The sequence below is a fragment of the Schistocerca americana genome, chromosome 10 (assembly GCF_021461395.2).
Source record: "Schistocerca americana isolate TAMUIC-IGC-003095 chromosome 10, iqSchAmer2.1, whole genome shotgun sequence".
NCBI lineage: Eukaryota > Metazoa > Arthropoda > Insecta > Orthoptera > Acrididae > Schistocerca > Schistocerca americana.
Genome location: NC_060128.1, coordinates 148,748,878 through 148,770,099, shown reverse-complemented (window position 1 = coordinate 148,770,099; position 21,222 = coordinate 148,748,878). Strand labels below are relative to the sequence as shown.

General features: G+C 44.8%; 1 protein-coding gene across 1 annotated transcript in view; it reads right to left on the bottom strand.

Moving 5' to 3' along the window:
* The window catches only part of LOC124552712 (acetylcholine receptor subunit alpha-like), a 699,835-nt gene that overhangs the window by 54,055 nt on the left and 624,558 nt on the right, over nt 1-21,222 (bottom strand). The window contains exon 7 of the mRNA XM_047127053.1: nt 914-1,050. Within this exon, the coding sequence (XP_046983009.1) occupies nt 914-1,050 (137 nt within the window). The remainder of the gene's footprint in view (nt 1-913; nt 1,051-21,222) is intronic.

Below are 21,222 nucleotides of genomic sequence, written 5' to 3'. Positions count from 1 at the left end.
AATTACTTCTGTAAAATATCTGGGAGTATGCGAACGGAACGATTTGAAGTGGAATGATCATATAAAATTAATTGTTGATAAGGCGGGTGCCAGGTTGAGATTCATTGGGAGAGTCCTTAGAAAATGTAGTCCTTCAACAGAGGAGGTGGCTTACAAAACACTCGGTCGACCTATACTTGAGTATTGCTCATCAGTGTGGGATCCGTGCCAGATCGGGTTGACGGAAGAGATAGAGAAGATCCAAAGAAGAGCGGCGCGTTTCGTCACTGGATTATTTGGTAACCGTGATAGCGTTACGGAGATGTTTAGCAAACCCAAGTGGCAGACTCTGCAAGAGAGGCACTCTGCATCGCGGTGTAGCTTGCTCGCCAGGTTTCGAGAGGGTGCGTTTCTGGATGAGGTATCGAATATATTGCTTCCCCCTACTTATACCTCCCGAGGAGATCACGAATGTAAAATCAGAGAGATTCGAGCGCGCACGGAGGCTTTCAGACAGCCGTTCTTCCCGCGAACCGTACGCGACTGGAACAGAAAAGGGAGGTAATGACAGTGGCACGTAAAGTGCCCTCCGCCACACACCGTTGGTTGGCTTGCGGAGTATAAATGTAGATGTAGATGTAGATATACCATTTTCAACCTCTTGTGGATCTTTCCCACTGTCTCGTTTCCACAGGACAGGAATTCTAGGACAGCACGTTGCTTCTGACGAACGTCAAGTCCAAGAGCCATCTTGAAGACATGCTATGACGGCGCGGGAAGGATGTATCTACACAGTCTAAAATTGTCACACATGCAGACTGAAAACTGTATTTTTACAAAAATAGTGTGCATTCCTTTTGGAGTGACCCTCGTACATGGTGTTGGTGCGCCCAAACCGTCGGGCAAAGTAAGCAAGAGCGCGCGGCGTACCCACCTGATGGAGACGAGGATCATGGCGAAGATGAGGTACTTGCCGAGTAGCGGCACCACCAGCGACGTGGGCGGGATGATCTCGACCACCAGCAGGAAGAACACGTGCAGGCTAATCAGGATCGAGATGGACAGCGTCACCTGCGGCACACGATCACACCCATCATCAACTTCCCAGCGAGACGTGAGAAGGGACTGTTCGAAGACAAAGGTATTTGGCTCCACAACAGACACCATGTGCACAATGAGGGTTAATATTCAGCTCACAAAACGTAATGTTTTCCAAACAAGGCGTGAATAAAAATCCAATGTTTGACGCCGTAATCAGAAAACCGACAATAAACAACATTAACTTTTATGCATCAGGTGTATTGCCTTTTGGAAAGACAGTGTTGTTGTTGTTGTTGTTGTGGTCTTTAGTCCTGAGACTGATTTGATGCAGTTCTCTATGCTACTCTGTCCTGTGCAAGCTGCTTCATCTCCCAGTACCTACTGCAACCTACATCCTTCTGAATCTGCTTAGTGTATTTATCTCTTGGTCTCCCTCTACGATTTTGACCCTCCACGTTGCCCTCCAACACTAAATTGGTGATCCCTTGATGCCTCAGAACATGTCCTACCAACCGATCCCTTCTTCTAGTCAAGTTGTGCCACAAACTTCTCTTCTCCCCAATCCTATTCGATACCTCCTCATCAGTTATGTGATCTACCCACCTAATCTTCAGCATTCTTCTGTAGCACCACATTTCGAAGGTTCTAGTCCTTCTTGTGCGAAGTATTTATCGTCCACGTTTCACTTCCATACATGGCTACACTCCATACAAATACTTTCAGAAACGACTTCCTGACACTTAAATCTATACTCGATGTTAACAAATTTCTCTTCTTCAGAAACGGTTTCCTTGCCATTGCCAGTCTACATTTTATATCCTCTCTACTTCGACCATCATCAGTTATTTTGCTCCCCAAATAGCAAAACTCCTTTACTACTTTAAGTGTCTCATTTCCTAATCTAATTCCCTCAGCATCACCCAACTTAATTCGACTACATTCCACTATCCTCGTTTTGCTTTTGTTGATGTTCATCTTATGTCCTCCTTTCAAGACAGTGACCCTTTCATAAAAAGTATTTATGTGCAGGGTGAGCTCAAAGTTATTCCTTGCTAACAAAAAATTGTGTTTAAACAACTACGAGGGTAATCCCGTCTGTACTTAGACAGCGCTCCCTTTCCAAAGAACAAGATTGTTTTTGTGATTAACGATGTTTTCGCGACTGTGCACACACGTGATGAGGGCTTTTAGCGGTGAGAACGTTTATTGTTTCTGAGACGTATGTTGACAGCAGGACGTCACTATTTCCAGGAAGGGAACACGTGGTGTCCCGTTAGGACCATCAGGAAGAATGCATTCGGTGTTGTTCTGGGCTATTTTCGTACACACATCTTGTCAGGTCAGGAATTTCCATGCAGGCAAGCTGAGAGATTGCGAAAGCTCCTACAAAAGCGCCAGTTAACTATTTCTGCAGTAGTTTACGAATTCTGGGAAGGGACTGAGTGCCTAGGTGAACACGTATTTCGACATTCCTCGGGTGCCAAGTGTTAAAGGGATGCCGCCGCCTCATCATTGTGGGACCCGAACTGACACCTGCACGTGGTTCGGCAGCTGACGGCCACGTTGAAAGGTATGTGGCCAACCTTGCCACATGGGAGAAAGACAGTGGTAGTGATGACTCAGTAGTATGTGGGCCCAGCTGACTGAATTGATGGCTCACCTGCTCCCAACTGACATCCATCACAAATGGCTGCTGAGTTCTGTGGCCCAGGCCATGTAACTGAGGTGGCAACAAATCCAGAAGGCACTACAGCTGGCACCCATACAAATGTTCTGCCCGACTGCACCCGTTGACTGATGTCGTCCTGTACATAGCCAGAAAACTGACGACACATTGCCGCTGTCACTGTCTGTGGCAGTGGGTCTTGACATATCCACAAAGTAGATGTAGCTCATTTGAAGTTTATGGCACATTATGAAGTTTTGTGGAGAGCAAATTCTTCCTCTGTGAAGCCACCATGTAGGTGACTTTGCAACTTAATACTAAAAAAGAAAAAAGAAATGTACCCAATTTCTTTTCTTCATTTGATTACTTTGTCAGTGTCCCTTTCAGAGAGTATTATTATTTTTCTTTGGTTTGATTTTTCATTATCAAAGGAAGTTAATTGATTTTGCACACTCATCTATTGGTCACTGGTATTCTGGAGAGCAAACTGTTTTGCCGGCCGGTGTGGCCGAGTGTATAGGCGCATCAGTCTGGAACCGCGCGACTGCTGCGGTCGCAGGTTCGAATCCTGCCTCAGGCATGGATGTATGTGATGTCCTTAGGTTAGTTAGGTTTAAGTGGTTCAGAGTTCTAGGGGACTGATGACCTCATAAATTAAGTCCCATAGTGCTCAGAGCCATTTGAACCAAACTGTTTGTTTTTGATTACTCTAGATATGGTATGAAATGAAATGTCGTGTGGCTAGGGCCTCCCGTCGGGTAGACCGTTCGCCTGGTGCAGGTTTTTCGAGTTGACGCCACTTTGGCGACCTGCGCGTCGATGGGGATGAAATGTGATGATGATTAGGACAACATAACACCCAGTCCCTGAGCAGAGAAAATCTCCGACCCAGCCGGGGATCGAACCCAAGCCCTTAGGATTGACAGTCTGTCACGCTGACCACTCAGCTACCGGGGGCAGACTTTAGATATGGTGAGAAGTAGTTTGTTCACTTCACAAAATAAGTCTGATTGTGCTTGGTTAACCTTGTGAAATTACAAAATACACTGATGGAAAAAAAAATTACAAAACCAAGTAGGACTTGTGTAAAATAAATGAAGTTTGGTAGACATGTTTCTATATCTGAAAGATGATGTCTGTTCAGGTATCATACCAGTCACATAAGAGTGGCAATAGTAATGCCACTAAAATGATGCAAATCAGGTTTGCTTTAGATACAAGCTGTAATGGACATGAGCACCAATTTCCCTTGGGATTAGACTTGGTGAGTCAAGAACCCTGTAAGATGACAAAGATGTTATTATCAACATGTCATTGAGTTTGATGAGGTCATGTAGTTGGACTATGAGAAGCTCTAAGTTCTTTCTGTGATACTGTAGAAAGGATTGGCAAGAATGTAGCCACTGTACATCATTGCTGACAGCGGGGGTCACGAGAACGTACAGTCGCAAGAAGACTGGGCTCCAAACAGTCACGTGGCAGTACCAAGAGGGAAGATCATCGTGTTCAGCATATGACTGTGTCTGCAGCATCAATTTCAGTAGTAGCTGGCATGATAGTAACACAACGAACTGTTACAAATCGGTTACTTCACGTACAACTTTGAGCCAGATGCCCTGCAGCATACATTCCACTGACCCAAACCACCGCCATTTGTAAGTTCAGTGTGAAAGGTATGTACTGAGATTCGATCAGGATAGAGCCAGTGAAAAATGTCGATAGTTACCAACCGCAAGGTTGGACGAGTAGTACATCTTCGAGTAGTAAGATCTTTGACAGCTAACAGAGCTAGGTGCACACGGTAAAAGTTTGACTAGTGGTGATGAGATGCGCAGAGACAGCAGACGTGTTTCGAGTCGGAGCTACAGGGTGTTTCAAAAATGTCCGGTATAGTTGAAACGGTAATAAAAACTAAACGAGCAGCGATAGAAATACACCGTTTGTTGCAATATGCTTGGGACAACAGTACATTTTCAGGCAGACAAACTTTCGAAATTACAGTAGTTACAATTGTCAACAACAGATGGCGCTGCGATCTGGGAAACTCTATAGTACGATATTTTCCACATATCCACCATGCGTAGCAATAATATGGCGTAGTCTCTGAATGAAATTACCCGAAACCTTTGACAACGTGTCTGGCGGAATGGCTTCACATGCAGATGAGATGTACTGCTTCAGCTGTTCAATTGTTTCTGGATTCTGGCGGTACACCTGGTCTTTCAAGTGTCCCCACAGAAAGAAGTCACAGGGGTTCATGTCTGGCGAATATGGAGGCCAATCCACGCCGCTTCCTGTATGTTTCGGATAGCCCAAAGCAATCACACGATCATCGAAATATTCATTCAGGAAATTAAAGACGTCGGCCGTGCGATGTGACCGGGCACCATCTTGCATAAACCACGAGGTGTTCGCAGTGTCGTCTAAGGCAGTTTGTACCGCCACAAATTCACGAAGAATGTCCAGATAGCGTGATGCAGTAATCGTTTCGGATCTGAAAAATGGGCCAATGATTCCTTTGGAAGAAATGGCGGGCCAGACCAGTACTTTTTGAGGATGCAGGGACGATGGGACTGCAACATGGGGCTTTTCGGTTCCCCATATGCACCAGTTCTGTTTATTGACGAAGCCGTCCAGGTAAAAATAAGCTTTGTCAGTAAACCAAATGCTGCCCACATGCATATCGCCGTCATCAATCCTGTGCACTATATCGTTAGCGAATGTCTCTCGTGCAGCAATGGTAGCGGCGCTGAGGGGTTGCCGCGTTTGAATTTTGTATGGATAGAGGTGTAAACTCTGGCGCATGAGACGATACGTGGACGTTGGCGTCATTTGGACCGCAGCTGCAACACGGCGAACGGAAACCCGAGGCCGCTGTTGGATCACCTGCTGCACTAGCTGCGCATTGCCCTCTGTGGTTGCCGTACGCGGTCGCCCTACCTTTCCAGCACGTTCATCCGTCACGTTCCCAGTCCGTTGAAATTTTTCAAACAGATCCTTTATTGTATCGCTTTTCGGTCCTTTGGTTACATTAAACCTCCGTTGAAAACTTCGTCTTGTTGCAACAACACTGTGTTCTAGGCGGTGGAATTCCAACACCAGAAAAATCCTCTGTTCTAAGGAGTAAACCATGTTGTCCACAGCACACTTACACGTTGTGAACAGCACACGCTTACAGCAGAAAGACGACGTACAGAATGGCGCACCCACAGACTGCGTTGTCTTCTATATCTTTCACATCACTTGCAGCGCCATCTGTCGTTGAAAATTGTAACTACTGTAATTTCGAAAGTTTGTCCGCCTAAAATGTACTGTTGTCCCAAGCATATTGCAACAAACGGTGTATTTCTATCGCTGCTCGTTTAGCTTTTATTGCCGTTTCAAATATACCGGTCATTTTTGAAACACCCTGTAGATGCCTGCAGGAGGCAGCCGGGTCGTGACAGCATCAAAGTAAGAATTGGCGCTACGCACATAATAAGCTACATATTGAGCGAAACTCGGCACATATCCCTGGGGAAACTAGAAAGAATAATTAATAAAATAGGTTTTCTTTGGTTAAATAATGTCTAAAAGCTATATAGAAATCCCATTGTTGATGCAATAAGCGTTTTGTGAAACTTTCTCGTAAATCCATGCTATAGAAGTTTTTTTTAGTTTTTCACATGTGCCTTAAAAGTTTGAACAATAAATATTTTTTAGATGAAATTAGAGTTTCATCTCACACCTTATGTCGTTCTCCGCATCCTGTGCTTGCATTGAACCAAAAGGTACATTAAAGTAAAGTTCCCACGAGTAAAGCTAATAATTTCATTTATCAGAGTAAAATAATCTATATGCCATTGCACAGTTGGCAAATTATTCAGGACAGAATTTTTATTAAGTAACAAACAGTGCCAAAATGAGTAAAGTTATCTAGAATGACAATTTTATGCCATTGCACTACGGCTGAGTTGAATGTATGTTTTATTATCGGCTAAACGGGAAGGAGCGCACGAGCTAAGTCCACAGGCGCAGTCAGATGCAGGTTGGTGACTTTCATTTATTTTTACCACTAAACTTTCATGCAGTCAGATGTGTATTTTGAGTCTTAATTTTCCAACAATATATTCATGCAGTCAGATAAAGTTCAGTTCAGTTAAATACGCAGTCAGATGCAAGTTTTATTGAAGACTAAAGCAATCACATGCAGTTCAGTCTAGTTCATATAGCGAAGTTTTATTAACAACACTTTCAACTTTTACGCTTCAGGTGTTTTGCCTTATGGAAAGACAGCGACCCTTTCATAAAAAATATTTATGCGCAGGGTGAGCTCAAAGTTGTTCCTTCCTAACAGAAAATATTATCTAAAGAACTACGCTACGAGGATAATCCCAAAAGTAAGGTCTCCTCTTTTTTTATAAGTACAGTTGGTCACACTGTTATGAAGAGTGTTTCACGCGCTGTGTGTAAACATGCGCACGCCGCGCTGAGGCGCTCAGTCTTGGCTTGGCAGCCGTTGAGAATGGAGCTCCCGTTCGATGTTACGCCAAGTGCGAATTGTGCGCAGTTATTCAGTTTTTGAACGCAAAGAGCACTGCGCCGATTGAAACCCATCGCCAATTGACGGAAGTGTGTGGTAAGTCGTGCATGGATGTGAAAATGTTCGTAAGTGGTGTACAGAGTTTGCAGTTGGTCGGACCGAAATTCACGACGAACAAAGGAGCGGGAGACCGTCAGTTTCTGAAGAGACAGTGTTCAAGGTTGAGCAAAGCATGCGTGAAGATCGGCGGATCATCCTGGATGATCTCTGCACGTCGGTTCCTGAGATTTCCCAAAGCACTGCTGGCAGAATTGAACTACCGGAAGGTGTGCGCAAGATGGGTGCCACGCATGCTGACTCAGGACCACATGTGGCAACGAGTTGATGCTTCCCGCGCATTTCTTCACCGCCTTGCTGCCGAGCAGGACAACTTTCTGGACTCAATTGTCACGGGTGACGAAACCTGGGCATACCACTTTACACCTGGGACCTAGCAACAATCACGCCAGGGGCGGCATCCTTCTTCGCCAAAGCTGCGGAAATTCAAACAAACACAGTCTACTGGTAAAGTCATGACAACCGTTTTCTGGGATCGGAAAGGGGTATTGTTGGTCGACTTTATGCCCACTTGGACCACAATTAACGCTGACAGGTACTGTGAAACTCTGAAAAAAACTCAAACCGGCAATTCAGAACCGGAAAATAGAAATGTTGAGCAAGGGCATACACATTCTCCATGACAACGCTCGCCCACATATCATTCAGCAAACCGTTGCTCTCCTGCAAACAATTTCAGTGGACCATAATCACCCACCCACCCTATAGTCCTGACTTGGCGCCCAGTGACTATCACCTGTACCCTAGGTTAAAAGAACGTTTGGCCAGAAAGCGATTCAGCTCTGACGACGAGGTGAAAGAAGAGGTTCATAACTTTCTGAACAGCATGGCGGCGGGCTGGTATGACATGGACATACAAAGACTGCCACAGCATCTACAAAAATGTATTGACAGGGGTGGTGATTATGTCGAAAAATAGCTAAATTTTCCAACTGTAAACTGATGTAAACCATTTTAGAGATGAACAGGTCTATGTACTTATAAAAAATAGGAGACTTTACTTTTGGGATTACCTTCCTACAACCATGTATGCGTCTTGTTGCAAATGGTGGCTTAACTCATGTACTTTTTATGTGGATACTTCGGAAATTTATGTTGCACCTCAGTAAGAGTAACTTCAAGCAGGGGTCGTTGTTCCAACAGGTTGGTGCATGCACCATCACACAGGGGGTTACCTGTTTATACATTCTTAAATGGAGCTTTTCTGGACTCATGGATTGCTAAAGACGGCCAAACTTTCTCGTTCATCGGTCGTAAGCTGTCTTGACCTTGTTTTGCTGAGTTGCGTTAATAATGACGTGCTCCGTTCACCAGCATTATACAGCAACTCGCCAACTGAAGATCGAAAGTCCCGATATCATTTAATGCACAAACCATTGGCGGAACTGAATATGTACAGATTGACCTGCAGGGTTCAACATATCAGAATAAAGCTACAAGCCTTCTTTTTATATATAGTTGCGATATAGCGATCTTTTAACGACTAACTGCACAGAAGATAGTAATTACAATTATATGAGGAAATGTACCACCACAGCTGTATCTTGAGAATGTCTTTATTCTATCACAAAACTAGTTTCGGTGGCACATTACCGCCATCCTCAGGTGCCGTTTACTAAAGAACAGTATCACAATGCCAGTGCTTGAAAACAAAGCAACTATAAACCAAAAATCAGCAGCAGCAGCATGGCCGAGACAGACGCCGCAACAAGTAACTGATTTTGTGACTTTTACGAGTTCTTAATCAGGAGCGAATTTTGTAATATCATCTGTGTGCTTTAATAGAATACTTTCTTGATTCTGCATGTTAATTTACTATCTAATACCCACAGTTCTCGCATCTTCGTTTCCGTCGGAAAGCAAACCGATTTTGTGACATATTACGAGTCCCTAATCAGGGGCGAATTATCTAGTTTCACCTGAATGCCTCGCTATCTCTGATTCTCTGTATATTAATCTAATTTATTAGACAGAGCTCCTGCGTTTTCATCTGTGTCTACAGTAAAGTTCCACAGCACTTGCTGACAGTCCTTTTATCTGGATAGTTTAGTTTACCACCCTCTTTAGTGTGGACAGGGGCTGTGATTATTGTGTGCAGATGGTGACACTTCGCTCTCAGCTCCAGGCTGTGATGACTTCAGTTACACAGCTTGAAGCTGCAGTGGATGGGCACCACTGTTGTGGGCCTGCCATTGTGATCCAACCGATATCCAGTATGTCCTCACCAGTGGCCAGCCCAGTTACTGCTCACACTGAGGTTGATCCCTCACCTGCAGTCGAGTGGGAGGTAGCCCTGGGGCGCAGCAGGCGGCGAAAGACTTCCCAGGAGGCTGCACGTGAGGCCTGCCCAGTTAGTCGGACAAACAGGTTCCAGATGCTGTCTACATCTACATCCATACCGCCCAAGCCACCTGACGGTGTGTGGTGGAGGGTACCTTGAGTACCTCTATCGGTTCTCCCTTCGATTCCAGTCTCGTATTGCTCGTGGAAAGAAAGATTGTCGGTATGCCTCTGTGTGGGTTCTGATCTCTCTGATTTTATCCTTATGGTCTCTTCGCGAGATATACGTAGGAGGGAGCAAGATACTGCTTGACTCCTCGGTGAAGCTATGTTCTCGAAACTTCAACAAAAGCCCGTACCGAGATACTTAGCGTCTCTCTTGCAGAGTCTTCCACTGGAGTTTATCTATCATCTCCGTAACACTTTCGCGACTACTAAATGATCGTATAACGAAGTGTGCTGCTCTCCGTTGGATCTTCTCTATCTATCCCACTGTCATCTATTTCGATATCTACCACTTTGTCATCTGTGCGACAATCTAAAGACGGAACTACAGTGCAGTCTTTCTCTGCGAAACAGCTTTGGAAAAAGACATTTAGTATTTCGGCCTTTAGACTGTCATCCTCTGTTTCAGTACCATTTTGGTCACAGAGTGTCTGGACGTTTTGTTTCGATCCACCTACCGCTTTGACATAAGACCAAAATTTCTTAGGATTTTCTGCCAAGTCAGCACATATAATTGTACTTTCGAATTCATTGAACGCCTCTCCTGTCCTGTTTAGAAGAAACATCTCAGCCTGTAAGATCCGAGCAATCACAGAGGGTGGGATTATTGATAGTTAGGCACATTACAGGGCTCCTTAGGGACATGGCTGTCAAGAAAGGAAAGAAAACTAGTGTGCACTCCGTGTGCATACCGGGTGGTTTAATTCCAGACGTGGAACGGGTACTCACGGATGCCATGAAGAGCACAGGGTGCAGCCAACAGCAGGTGGTTGCTCACTTCGGTACCAATGATATGTCTCACTTTGGACCGGAAGAGACTCTCTGGTTTCGAGCGGCTATCAGAAGTGGTAAAGGCTGCCAGTCTTGCTTGTGAGATGAAAGCAGAGCTGACCAATTGTAGCATAGTCGAAAGGACCGATTGCGGACTTCTGGTACAGAGCTGAATGGAAGATTTTCCAGGCGATTCTGCGACAGTGTAAGCTGCAGATTCCTCGACTTGCGCCAAAGGGTGGTTGGGTTTCGGGTTCTGCTGAATAGGTCAGGTGTGCACTATACGCAGGAGGCGGCTACACGGGTAGCAGGGGCTGTGTGGTGTGGAGTGGGTGGTTTTTTAGGTTAGAGGGTCTCGGGAGAACACAAAAAGGGCTTTAGCCACAAAGGGTGCAGGCCGAACACAGGAAGAACGTAGAGACAGGGACCATCGGTATAACAGTTGTAAACTGTCGTAGCTGTGTTGGGAAAGTACCAGAGCTCCAAGCGCTAATAGAAAGCACTGATGCTCAAATCGTTATAGGCACTGAAAGCTGGCTAAAGCCGGATGTAAGCTCAGCCGAAATTTTTGCAAAGAACCTAAGGGTGTTCCGAAAGGATACACTAAACACGGGTGGCGGTGGGGTGTTTGTTGCTGTCAGAAATAGTTTATCTTGTCACTAAATTGAAGTAGATACTTCCTGTGAGTTAGCAAGGGCAGAGGTCATTGTTGGCAACCGAAAGAAAATAATAATGTGATCCTGTTACTGACCTCCCAATTCAGATGATACAGTTGCTAAAAGGTTCAAAGAAAACTTGACTTTGATTTCAAACACGTACCCGACTCATACGATTATAGTTGGTGGTGACTTTAATTTACCCTCGATATGTTGGCGGAAATACTTGTTTAATTCCGGAGGCACACATAAAACATCATCCGAAATTGTTTTAAACGCATTCTCTGAAAATTATTTCGAGCAGTTAGTTCACGAGCCCACGCGAATAGTAAACGGTTGTGAAAACACACTTGACCTCTTAGCAACAAATAATCCTGAGTTAATAACGAGCATCAAAACAGATACAGCGATTAGTCAACTCAGGGTTGTCATAGCGAGATTGAATATTGTAACCCCAAAATCCTCCAGAAATAAAGGAAAATATACCAATTCAAAAACGCAGATAAAAATTCACTTGACGCCTTCCTGAGAGACAATCTCCACCTCTTCCAAATAAACAATATAAATGTAGACCAGATGTGGCTTGAATTCAAAGAAATAAAATCGACAGCAATTGAGAAATTTATACCAAATAAATTAACAAACGACGGAGCTGATCGTCCTTGGTACACAAAAGGGGCCAGAAAACTGTTGCAGAAACAACGAATAAAACATGCCAAATTTAAACAGAGTCAAAATCCCAAAGATTGGCGACCTTTAACAGAAGCTCGAAATTTGGCGCTGACTTTAATGCGAGATGCTTATATAAGCTTCCGCAACGAAACTTTGTCTCGAAACCTGGCAGAAAATCCAAAGAGATTCTGGTCGTATGTGAAGCATGCTAGCAAACACAGTCTTCCGAAATGACTTCACAAAAGAAGACGAAGTAAATATTCCAGAATTCGAATCAAGAACAGCTGCCAACATGAGTAACGTAGAAGTAAATATCCTTGGAGTAGTGAAACAGCTTAAACGACTTAATTGAAGCAAGTTTTCAGGTCCACACTGTATACCAATCAGGTTCCTTTCAGAGTATGCTGAGGCAGTAGCTCCATACGTAAGAACCATCTACAACCGTTCGCTTGATGAAAGATCCGTATCCAAAGAATGGAAAGTTGCACAGGTCACACCAATATTATTCGAACATTATGAATTACTGCGAAGAAAACGGTGTTCTGACAGACGGTCAACACGGATTTAGAAAATATCATTCTTGTGTAACACATCTAGCTCTTTATTCGCATGAAGTGTTGAGTGCTACTGACGGGGGATTTCAGATTGATTCCGTATTTCTGGATTTCCGGACACTGTACCACACAAGCAGCTTGTAGTGAAATTGCGTGCTTATGGAATATTGTCTCAGTTATGTGACTGGATTTGTGGTTTCCTGTCAGGGAGGTCACAGTTCGTAGTAATTGACGAAAAGTCATCGAGTAAAGGAGAAGTGCTTTCTGGCGTTCCCCAAGGTAATGCTACAGGCCCTTTTCTGTTCGTTATCTATATAAACGATTTGGGAGACAATCTGAGCAGCCGTCTTAGGTTGTTTGCAGATGATGCTGTCATTTATCGACTAACAAAGTCGTCAGAAGAGCAAAAAATTTGCAAAATCATTTAGAAAGGATATCTGTGTGGTGCGAAAATTGGCAGTTGACCCTAAATAACGAAAAGTCTGAGGTCATCCACGTGAGTGCTGAAAGGAATCCGTTAAACTACGATTACGCGACAAATAAGCCAAATCTAAAGGCCGTAAATTCAACCAAATACCTAGGAATTACAATTACGAACAACTTAAATTGGAAGGAACACACAGAAAATATTGTGGGGAAGGCTAACCAAAGACTGCGTTTTATTGGCAGGACACTCAGAAAATGTATCAGACCCACTAAGGTGACTGCCTACACTAAGCTTGTCCGTCCTCTTTTAGAATACTGTTGAGCGTTGTGGGATCCTTACCAGATAGGACAGACGGAGTACATCGAAAAAGTTCAAAGAAGGGCAACACGTTTTGTACTATCGCAAAATATTGGAGAGAGTGTCACTGAGATGATATAGGATTGAGGGTGGACAAAGGCTTTTTCGTTGCGGCGGAATCTTCTCAGGAAATTCCAATCACCAACTTTCTCCTCCGAATGCGATAATATTTTGTTGGCACCGACCTACATAGGGAGAAGTGATTACCGTGATAAAATAAGGGAAATCAAAGCTCATACGGAAAGATATAGGTGTTCGTTCTTTCCGCGCGCTATACGAGATTGGAAAATAGACAATTGTGAAGATTGTTCGATGAACTCTCTTCCAGGCACTTAAATGTGATTCGCAGAGCATCCATGTAGATGTATACTTGAAATAATATGGTAGAGAACCATAATTTTGTGTGTTCCTTGTTGTATAGTTGTTTAGCTTTCAAATATTGGCAATGTGTTATTGCTCCTTGGTAAGCAGGGCCTGAGGATGGCGGTAATGGTTCGTCGAAACTAGTTGTGTGATAAAATACAGGCATTCACAAGATACAGCTGTAACGGTACTTTTTCTAATATGTATCATCAGCTGAACTCCCTCGTCCATGCAAGAAGATGGACAGCCAGAAGTTGCAATTGTGGTTGAACTGTTCTGGAGGGCCGGCCGGTGTGGCCGAGCTGTTCTAGGCGCTTCAGTCTGGAACCGCGCGACTGCAGGTTCGAAACCTGCCTCGGGCACGCATGTGTGTGATGTCCTTAGGTTAGTTAGGTTTAAGTTGTTCTAAGTTCTACGGGACTGATGACCTCAGATGTTAAGTCACATAGTGCTCAGAGTCATTTTTGAACCTGTTCTGGAGGCTATCTCGTTGCAGTTAGATTTCGAATGATTTTTTTTCATAATAATCACTTTTGTAATGACGTTCAGGAAATATCCCTCTGGCCATTCGACATAAAAATTTTTGAGAATCGTAGAGCGCCATGATGTAAAAAACTACGCTGGGCAAACTAACGTTTCGGCGACGCTGTAGTCGTGGTCAAAACGTTGGTTTGTCCAGCACAGTATTTTACATTATGACGCAGTACAATATTCAAACTTTTATGTCAACTTAATCTGGCTGCGGAAGCCTATATAATTATACCTCTGTGGCCAGTTTTATTTTGGAGATCCCTTGGAATACCTATGTTAGGAGCACAAGTTGGGATTTGCGTCACAAGTTTTCGAAACCTATGCTGCTCTCCACGAACAAGACCACATCTTTCCGGGTGGGTCGTTATTTTTACGCTCCTTGTATAGTCATGATTTTGATTCTCCTCGAAAAGCACCAATTTCCATGACAACCTTCATACATCACCCACCTGACGAACCGAGCGAAAAGGGTCTTATACAGGGTGGTCCATTGATCCTGACCGGGCCAAATATCTCACGAAATAAGCGTCAAACGAAAAAACTACAAAGGACGAAACTCGTCTAGCTTGAAGGGGGAAACCAGATGGCGCTATTGTTGGGCCGCTAGATGGCGCTGCCATAGGTCATACGGATATCAACAGCGTTTTTTAAAAAATAGGAACCCCCACTTTTTTATTACATATTCGTGTAGTACGTAAAGAAATATGAATGTTTTAGTTGGATCACTTTTTTCGCTTTGTGATGGGTGGCGCTTTAATAGTCACAAACATGTGGCTCACAATTTTAGACGAACAGTTGGTAACAGGTAGGATTTTTGAATTAAAATACAGCACGTAGGTACTTTTGAACATTTTATTTTGGTTGTTCCAATTTGATAAGCATGCTGTTACAGTGTGATTACCTAAGTACCACATTAATGCAATAAATGCTCAAAATGATGTCTGTCAGCCTCAATGCATTTGGCAATACGTGTAACGACATTCCTCTCAACAGAGTGTAGTTCGCCTTCCGTAATGTTCGCACATGCATTGACAATGCGCTGACGCATGTTGTCAGGCGTTGTCGGTGGATCACGATAGCAAATGTCCTTCAACTGGTTCAAATGGCTCTGAGCACTATGCGACTTAACTTCTGAGGTCATCAGTCGCCTAGAACTTAGAACTAATTAAACCTAACTAACCTAAGGACATCACACACATCCATGCCCGAGGCAGGATTCGAACCTGCGACCGTAGCGGTCACGCGGTTCCAGACTGAAGCGCCTTTAACCGCACGGACACACCGGCCGGCTGTCCTTCAACTTTCCCCACAGAAAGAAATCCGGGGACATCAGATCCGGTGAACGTGCGCGCCAAGGTATGGTGCCTCGACGACCAATCCACCTGTCATGAAATATGCTATTCAATACCGCTTCAACCGCACGCGAGCTATTTGCCGGACTTGCATCATGTACATCGCCGCTCTGTCATGCAGCGAAAATCTTGTAGTAACGTCGGTAGAACATTACGTAGGAAATCAGCGTACATTGCACCATTTGGATTGCCATCGATGAAATGGGGGCCAATTATCCTTCCTCCCATAATACCGCACCATACATTAACCCGCCAAGGTCGCTGATGTTCCACTTGTCGAAGCCGTCGTGGGTTTTCCGTTGCCCAACAGTGCATATTATGCCGGTTTACTTTACCACTGTTGGTGGATGACGCTTCGTCGCTGAATAGGACGCGTGCAAAAAATCTGTCATCGTCCCGTAATTTCTCTTGTGTCCAGTGGCAGTACTGTACACGACGTTCAAAGTCGTCGCCATGCAATTCCTGGTGCACAGAAATATGGTAAGGGTGCAATCGATGTTGGTGTAGCATTCTCAGCACCGACGTTTTCGAGATTCCCGATTCTCGCGCAATTTGTCTGCTACTGATGTGCGGATTAGCCGCGACAGCAGCTAAAACACCTACTTGGGCATCATCGTTTGTTGCAGGTCGTGGTTGACGTTTCACATGTGGCTGAACACTTCCCGTTTCCTTAAATAACGTAACTATCCGGCGATCGGTCCGGACACTTGGATGATGTCGTCCAGGATACGGAGCAGCATACATAGCACACGCCCGTTGGGCATGTTGATCACAATGGCCATACATCAACACGTTATCGAGCTTTTCCGCAGTTGGTAAACGGTCCATTTTAACACGGGTAATGTGTCACGAAGCAAATACCGTCCGCACTGGCGGAATGGTACGTGATTCCACGTACTTATACGTTTGTGATTATTGTAGAGCCATCTATCAGAAAGCGAAAAATGTGGTCCAACTATAAGATTCATATTTCCTAACGTACTACACGAATATGTAATAAAAATGTTGGTTCCTATTTAAAAAAAAAAAGCCTTTGATATCCGTTTGACCTATGACAGCGCCATCTAACGGGCCAACCATAGCGCCATCTGATTTCCCCCTTCAAGCTAGACGAGTTTCGTTCTTTGTAGTTTTTCCGTTTGATGCTTATTTCGTGAGATATTTGCCCCGGTCATAATCAATGGACCACCCTGTACATGTGCGGTGAAAGTCTCCATGGAGAGATTCGGTACGTGCCATGTGACATCATTCGGATATGATACTGGAGGGGAATGTGCTCAGCACACTGCTCCTCCCCCCCCCCCCCCCCCCCTCAACTGGCCACTGCCAGGTTCTTCCTCGAGTAGCGCCTTAGTTGGCATGATGGCATGACACTATGTACACACTGTCCTAGTCCTCCCACCAAGGAAAAGCTGCCACGGTACCGGGACTTGAACCCGGGTCCTCCTCCCATGACAGGCAGGCGCACCAACCACTCAGCTACGAAGACGGAGAGGTTTAGTATCTGAGACAGTTTCGGCGCTATAAAGCAACTCTCCTCCCTCCACTAACCGAATTTGTTTCACTACAGGGATTTAAATCAGTTACCGCGCAGTAACACTGCGCTGTCTCATCCCGATCTGGCGACCTCAAACACTTACACGTGCGCCTATCTGTATATTGAACAATATCCTTTCCGAAAGAAAAGCAAATCACATGACGCTCTAAGGAATGCATATAGTTCATTTATATTCATGGAACCTATCTCAAAGCAATTTGCAGCTAAAACTCACCCCAGCATGGGAACGTAGGACAGCAAACAAAAAGTCTCCAGACCCATCCTATATAAACAGTACAATTTTGTCTTTTAGAAGTGCTGTCATCGGTTAAGGTAGAAACCTGATTGGATTTTGTGTAAATTTTAAAGAAACGTTAAAAAGGTCGCCGGTGGTGCTATATACGCTACTGGCCATGAAAATTCCTACACCACGAAAATGACGTGGTACAGACGCGAAATTTAACCGACAGGAAGAAGATGCTGTGATACGGAAATTATTGGTTTTTCAGAGCATTCACACAAGGTTGGCAACGGTGGCGACACCTACAACGTGCTGACAAGAGGAAAGTTCCCAACCGATTTCTCATACACAAACAGCAGTTGACCGGCGTTGCCTGGTGAAGCGTTGTTGTTATGCCTCGTGTAAGGTGGAGAAATGCGTACCATCACGTTTCCGACTCTGATAAAGGTCGGATTGTAGCCTATCGCGATTGCAGTTTATCGTATAGCGACACTGCTGCTCACATTGGTCGAGATCCAATCACTGTTAGCAGAATATGGAATCGGTGGGTTCAGGAGGCTAATACGGAACGCCGTGCTGGGTCCCAACGGCCTCGTATCACTAGCAGTCGAGATGACAGGCATCTTATCTGCATGGCTGTAACAGATCGTGCAGACACGTCTCGATCCCTGAGTCAACAGATGGGAACGTTTGCAAGACAACGACCATCTGCACGAACAGTTCGACGACGTTTGCAGCAGCATGGACTATCAGCTTAGAGACCGTGGCTGTGGTTACCCTTGGGGCTGCATCACAGACAGGAGCGCCTGCGATGGTGTACGGAACGACGGACCTAGGTGCACGAATGGCAAAACGTCATTTTTTCGGATGAATCCAGGTTATGATTACAGCATCATGATGGTCGCATCCGTGTTTGGCGACATCGCGGTGAACGCACTTTGGAAGCGTGTATTCGTCCTCGCCATACTGGCGTATCACCCGGCGTGATGGTATGGGTTGCCATTTGTTACACGTCTCGGTCACCTGTTGTTCGCATTGACGGCACTTTGAACAGTGGACGTTACATTTCAGATGTGTTACGACCCGTGGCTCTACCCTTCATTCGATCCATGCGAAACCCTACAATTCAGCAGGATAATGCACGACTGCATGTTGCAGGTCCTGTACGGGCCTTTCTGGATACCGAAAATGTTCGACTGCTACCCTGGCCAGCACATTCTCCAGATCTCTCAGCAATTGAAAACGTCTGGTCAATGGTGGCCGAGCAACTGGCTCGTCACAATACGCCAGTCACTACTCTTGATGAACTGTGGTATCGTGTTGAAGCTGCATGGGCAGGTGTACCTGTACACGCCATCCAAGCTCTGTTTGACGCAATGCGCAGGCGTATCAAGGCCGTTATTATGGCCAGAGGTGGTTGTTCTGGGTACTGATTTCTCAGGATGTATGCACCCAAATTGCGTGAAAATGTAATCACATGTCAGTTCTAGTATATTTGTCCAATGAATACCCGTTTATCATCTGCATTTCTTATTGGTGTAGCAGTTTTAATGGCCAGTAGTGTACAAATACACTGCCTGACAGGAAAACAGTAAGCACCCAGAAAACGTGTTAGAATGTCAGCGTAACTACACTTACACGCCATCGGCAGACACGTGATTGATTTTAGTGGTAATTCTTTAGGACAGGTAGAACGGAAACCAGGGAGCATTTATAAAGTCCATGTTTTGTGTTAGTGTGTAAGCGGCGTCAGTTGTTGAGGGATCACTGAGGAACAAGGAAATACCGCGTAGTCGTGTGAGACAGCTTTATCAGCTCCTGCCAGAGCTTGAAAGAGGCCTCATTGTGCCCTGCCATTTGGTAGGGTGGCCGAATGGTGCAGTATCTAAATTTCTGACAGTGTATTTGAATGTGAGAGTGACCCGATGCTGGACTCTGTGAGAATGCAAGTGCAGACATCCTCGACACAATGTTCCGGTCGAATGCACCTGTCCAGCACAGGGGACGATCACTGTAGTGTGACCGACCACATCATAAGCCCTTCAGATCCGTGCCTGCCATCCGAGAACAAGTAACGGACTCCCTGAAGGTTTCTGTGTCATCCTGGAGGCTAGCGTCTCCCGGACTAGGGAATTACCGTTCCATATGTTGGCTGTCGTTAACACCACAACACAGTCGGCGGCGTTTTGTGCGGCTCTGTGTCCACGAAGCGTGGACTGCTGATGAAAGGAGTTGTATCGTGTCAGCGATGAATCTCAGTTCCGTTCTATGCTGGGTGACAATCGTCAGCAAGTATGGTGCCAACTCAGGCATAGGTCCCATCCTTCCATTGTTTTGGAGAGGGATCGTGTAGTCACTCCTGATGTCGCGGTATGGCGTGCCATCAGATATGCCTTTAGGTCACGGCTGCTAGTCTGAGGACACAGCTGTACATCACAGGCATCCTGCGACCTCATATGTTACCCGTCATGCTACAGCACTCTGGTGCCATTTTTCAACAGGACAACGCTCGTTCACGAGTGGCACATGTCCCTATGAACTGTTTGCATGATGTTGAGGCACTCCTGTGGCCAGCAGGCTCCCCAGGTTTCTCTCCGACAGAACATGCCTGGATCCACTCCCTCTCAGTGCCTCAGCAGAGGACAAGACTGCTTTATGCCACGCTTTCCAACCCAATGACTGCTTGCAGCCAGGACAGAGGGGCTGCAGCGTAGCACTCATAAGTGGGCTCATTCCGCCAGATTCTCTGTAAATTTGAGTCGAGTCTATAATCACTAAAATCACATCATATACCATCTCAAACCGTCACACTTCATATCATTTCTTCTTTTATTTCCGGTTGATACACTCCTTTTGTCCAGGAACTAAACAACATATGCTATGCAAGTAAAGTTACACTCTAAGAGAAAAAATGACGTACCAAGGAGGAATTACCAAATGGGACGAAAATCGATGAATGTGATGTACTTTACAGACAAAAAGAAAATATTAAAATTTCAGAAAATAGTCGAAACAAGGCCCAGGGAGTAGACAACGTTCCAGTAGAACTACTGACAGCCTTGGGAGAGCCAGCCATGACAAAACTGTACCATGTGGTGAGCAAGATGTATGAGACAGCCGAAATACCCTCAGACTTCAAGAAGAATATAATAATTCCAATCCCAAATAAAGCAAGTGTTGACAGTGTGAAAATTACCGAACTATCAGTTTGACAAGCCACGGCTGCAAAAAAACTAACGCGAATTCTTTACAGACGAATGGAAAAACTGGTAGAAGCCGACCTCGGGGAGGATCATTTTGGATTCCGTAGAAATGGAACATGTGAGGCAATACTGACTCTTCGACTTATCTTAGAAGAAAGACTAAGGAAAGGCAAACCTACGTTTCTAGCATCTGTAGACTTAGAGAAAGCTTTCGACAGTGTTGACTGGAATACTCTCTTTCAAATTCTGAAGGTGGCAGGGGTAAAATACAGGGAGCGAAAGGCCATTTACAATTTGTATAGAAACCAAATGATAGTTATAAGAGAAGAGGGCCATGGAACGGAAGCAGTGGTTGTGAAGGGAGTGAGACAGGGTTGTAGCCTCTCCCCGATGTTATTCAATCTGTATATTGAGCAAGCAGTAAAGGAAACAAAAGAAAAATTCGGAGTAGGTATTAAAATCCATGGAGAAGAAATAAAAACTTTGAGGTTCACCCATGTCATTGTAATTGTGTCAGAGACAGCAAAGGATCTGGAAGAGCAACTGAACTGAATGGACAGTGTCTTGAAAGGAGGATATAAGATGAACGTCTACAAAAGCAAAACGTGGATAATGGAATGTAGTCGAATTAAATCGGGTGATGCTGAGGGTATTAGATTAGGAAATGAGACGCTTAAAGTAGTAAATAAGTTTTGCTATTTGGGGAGCAAAATAACTGATGATCGTCG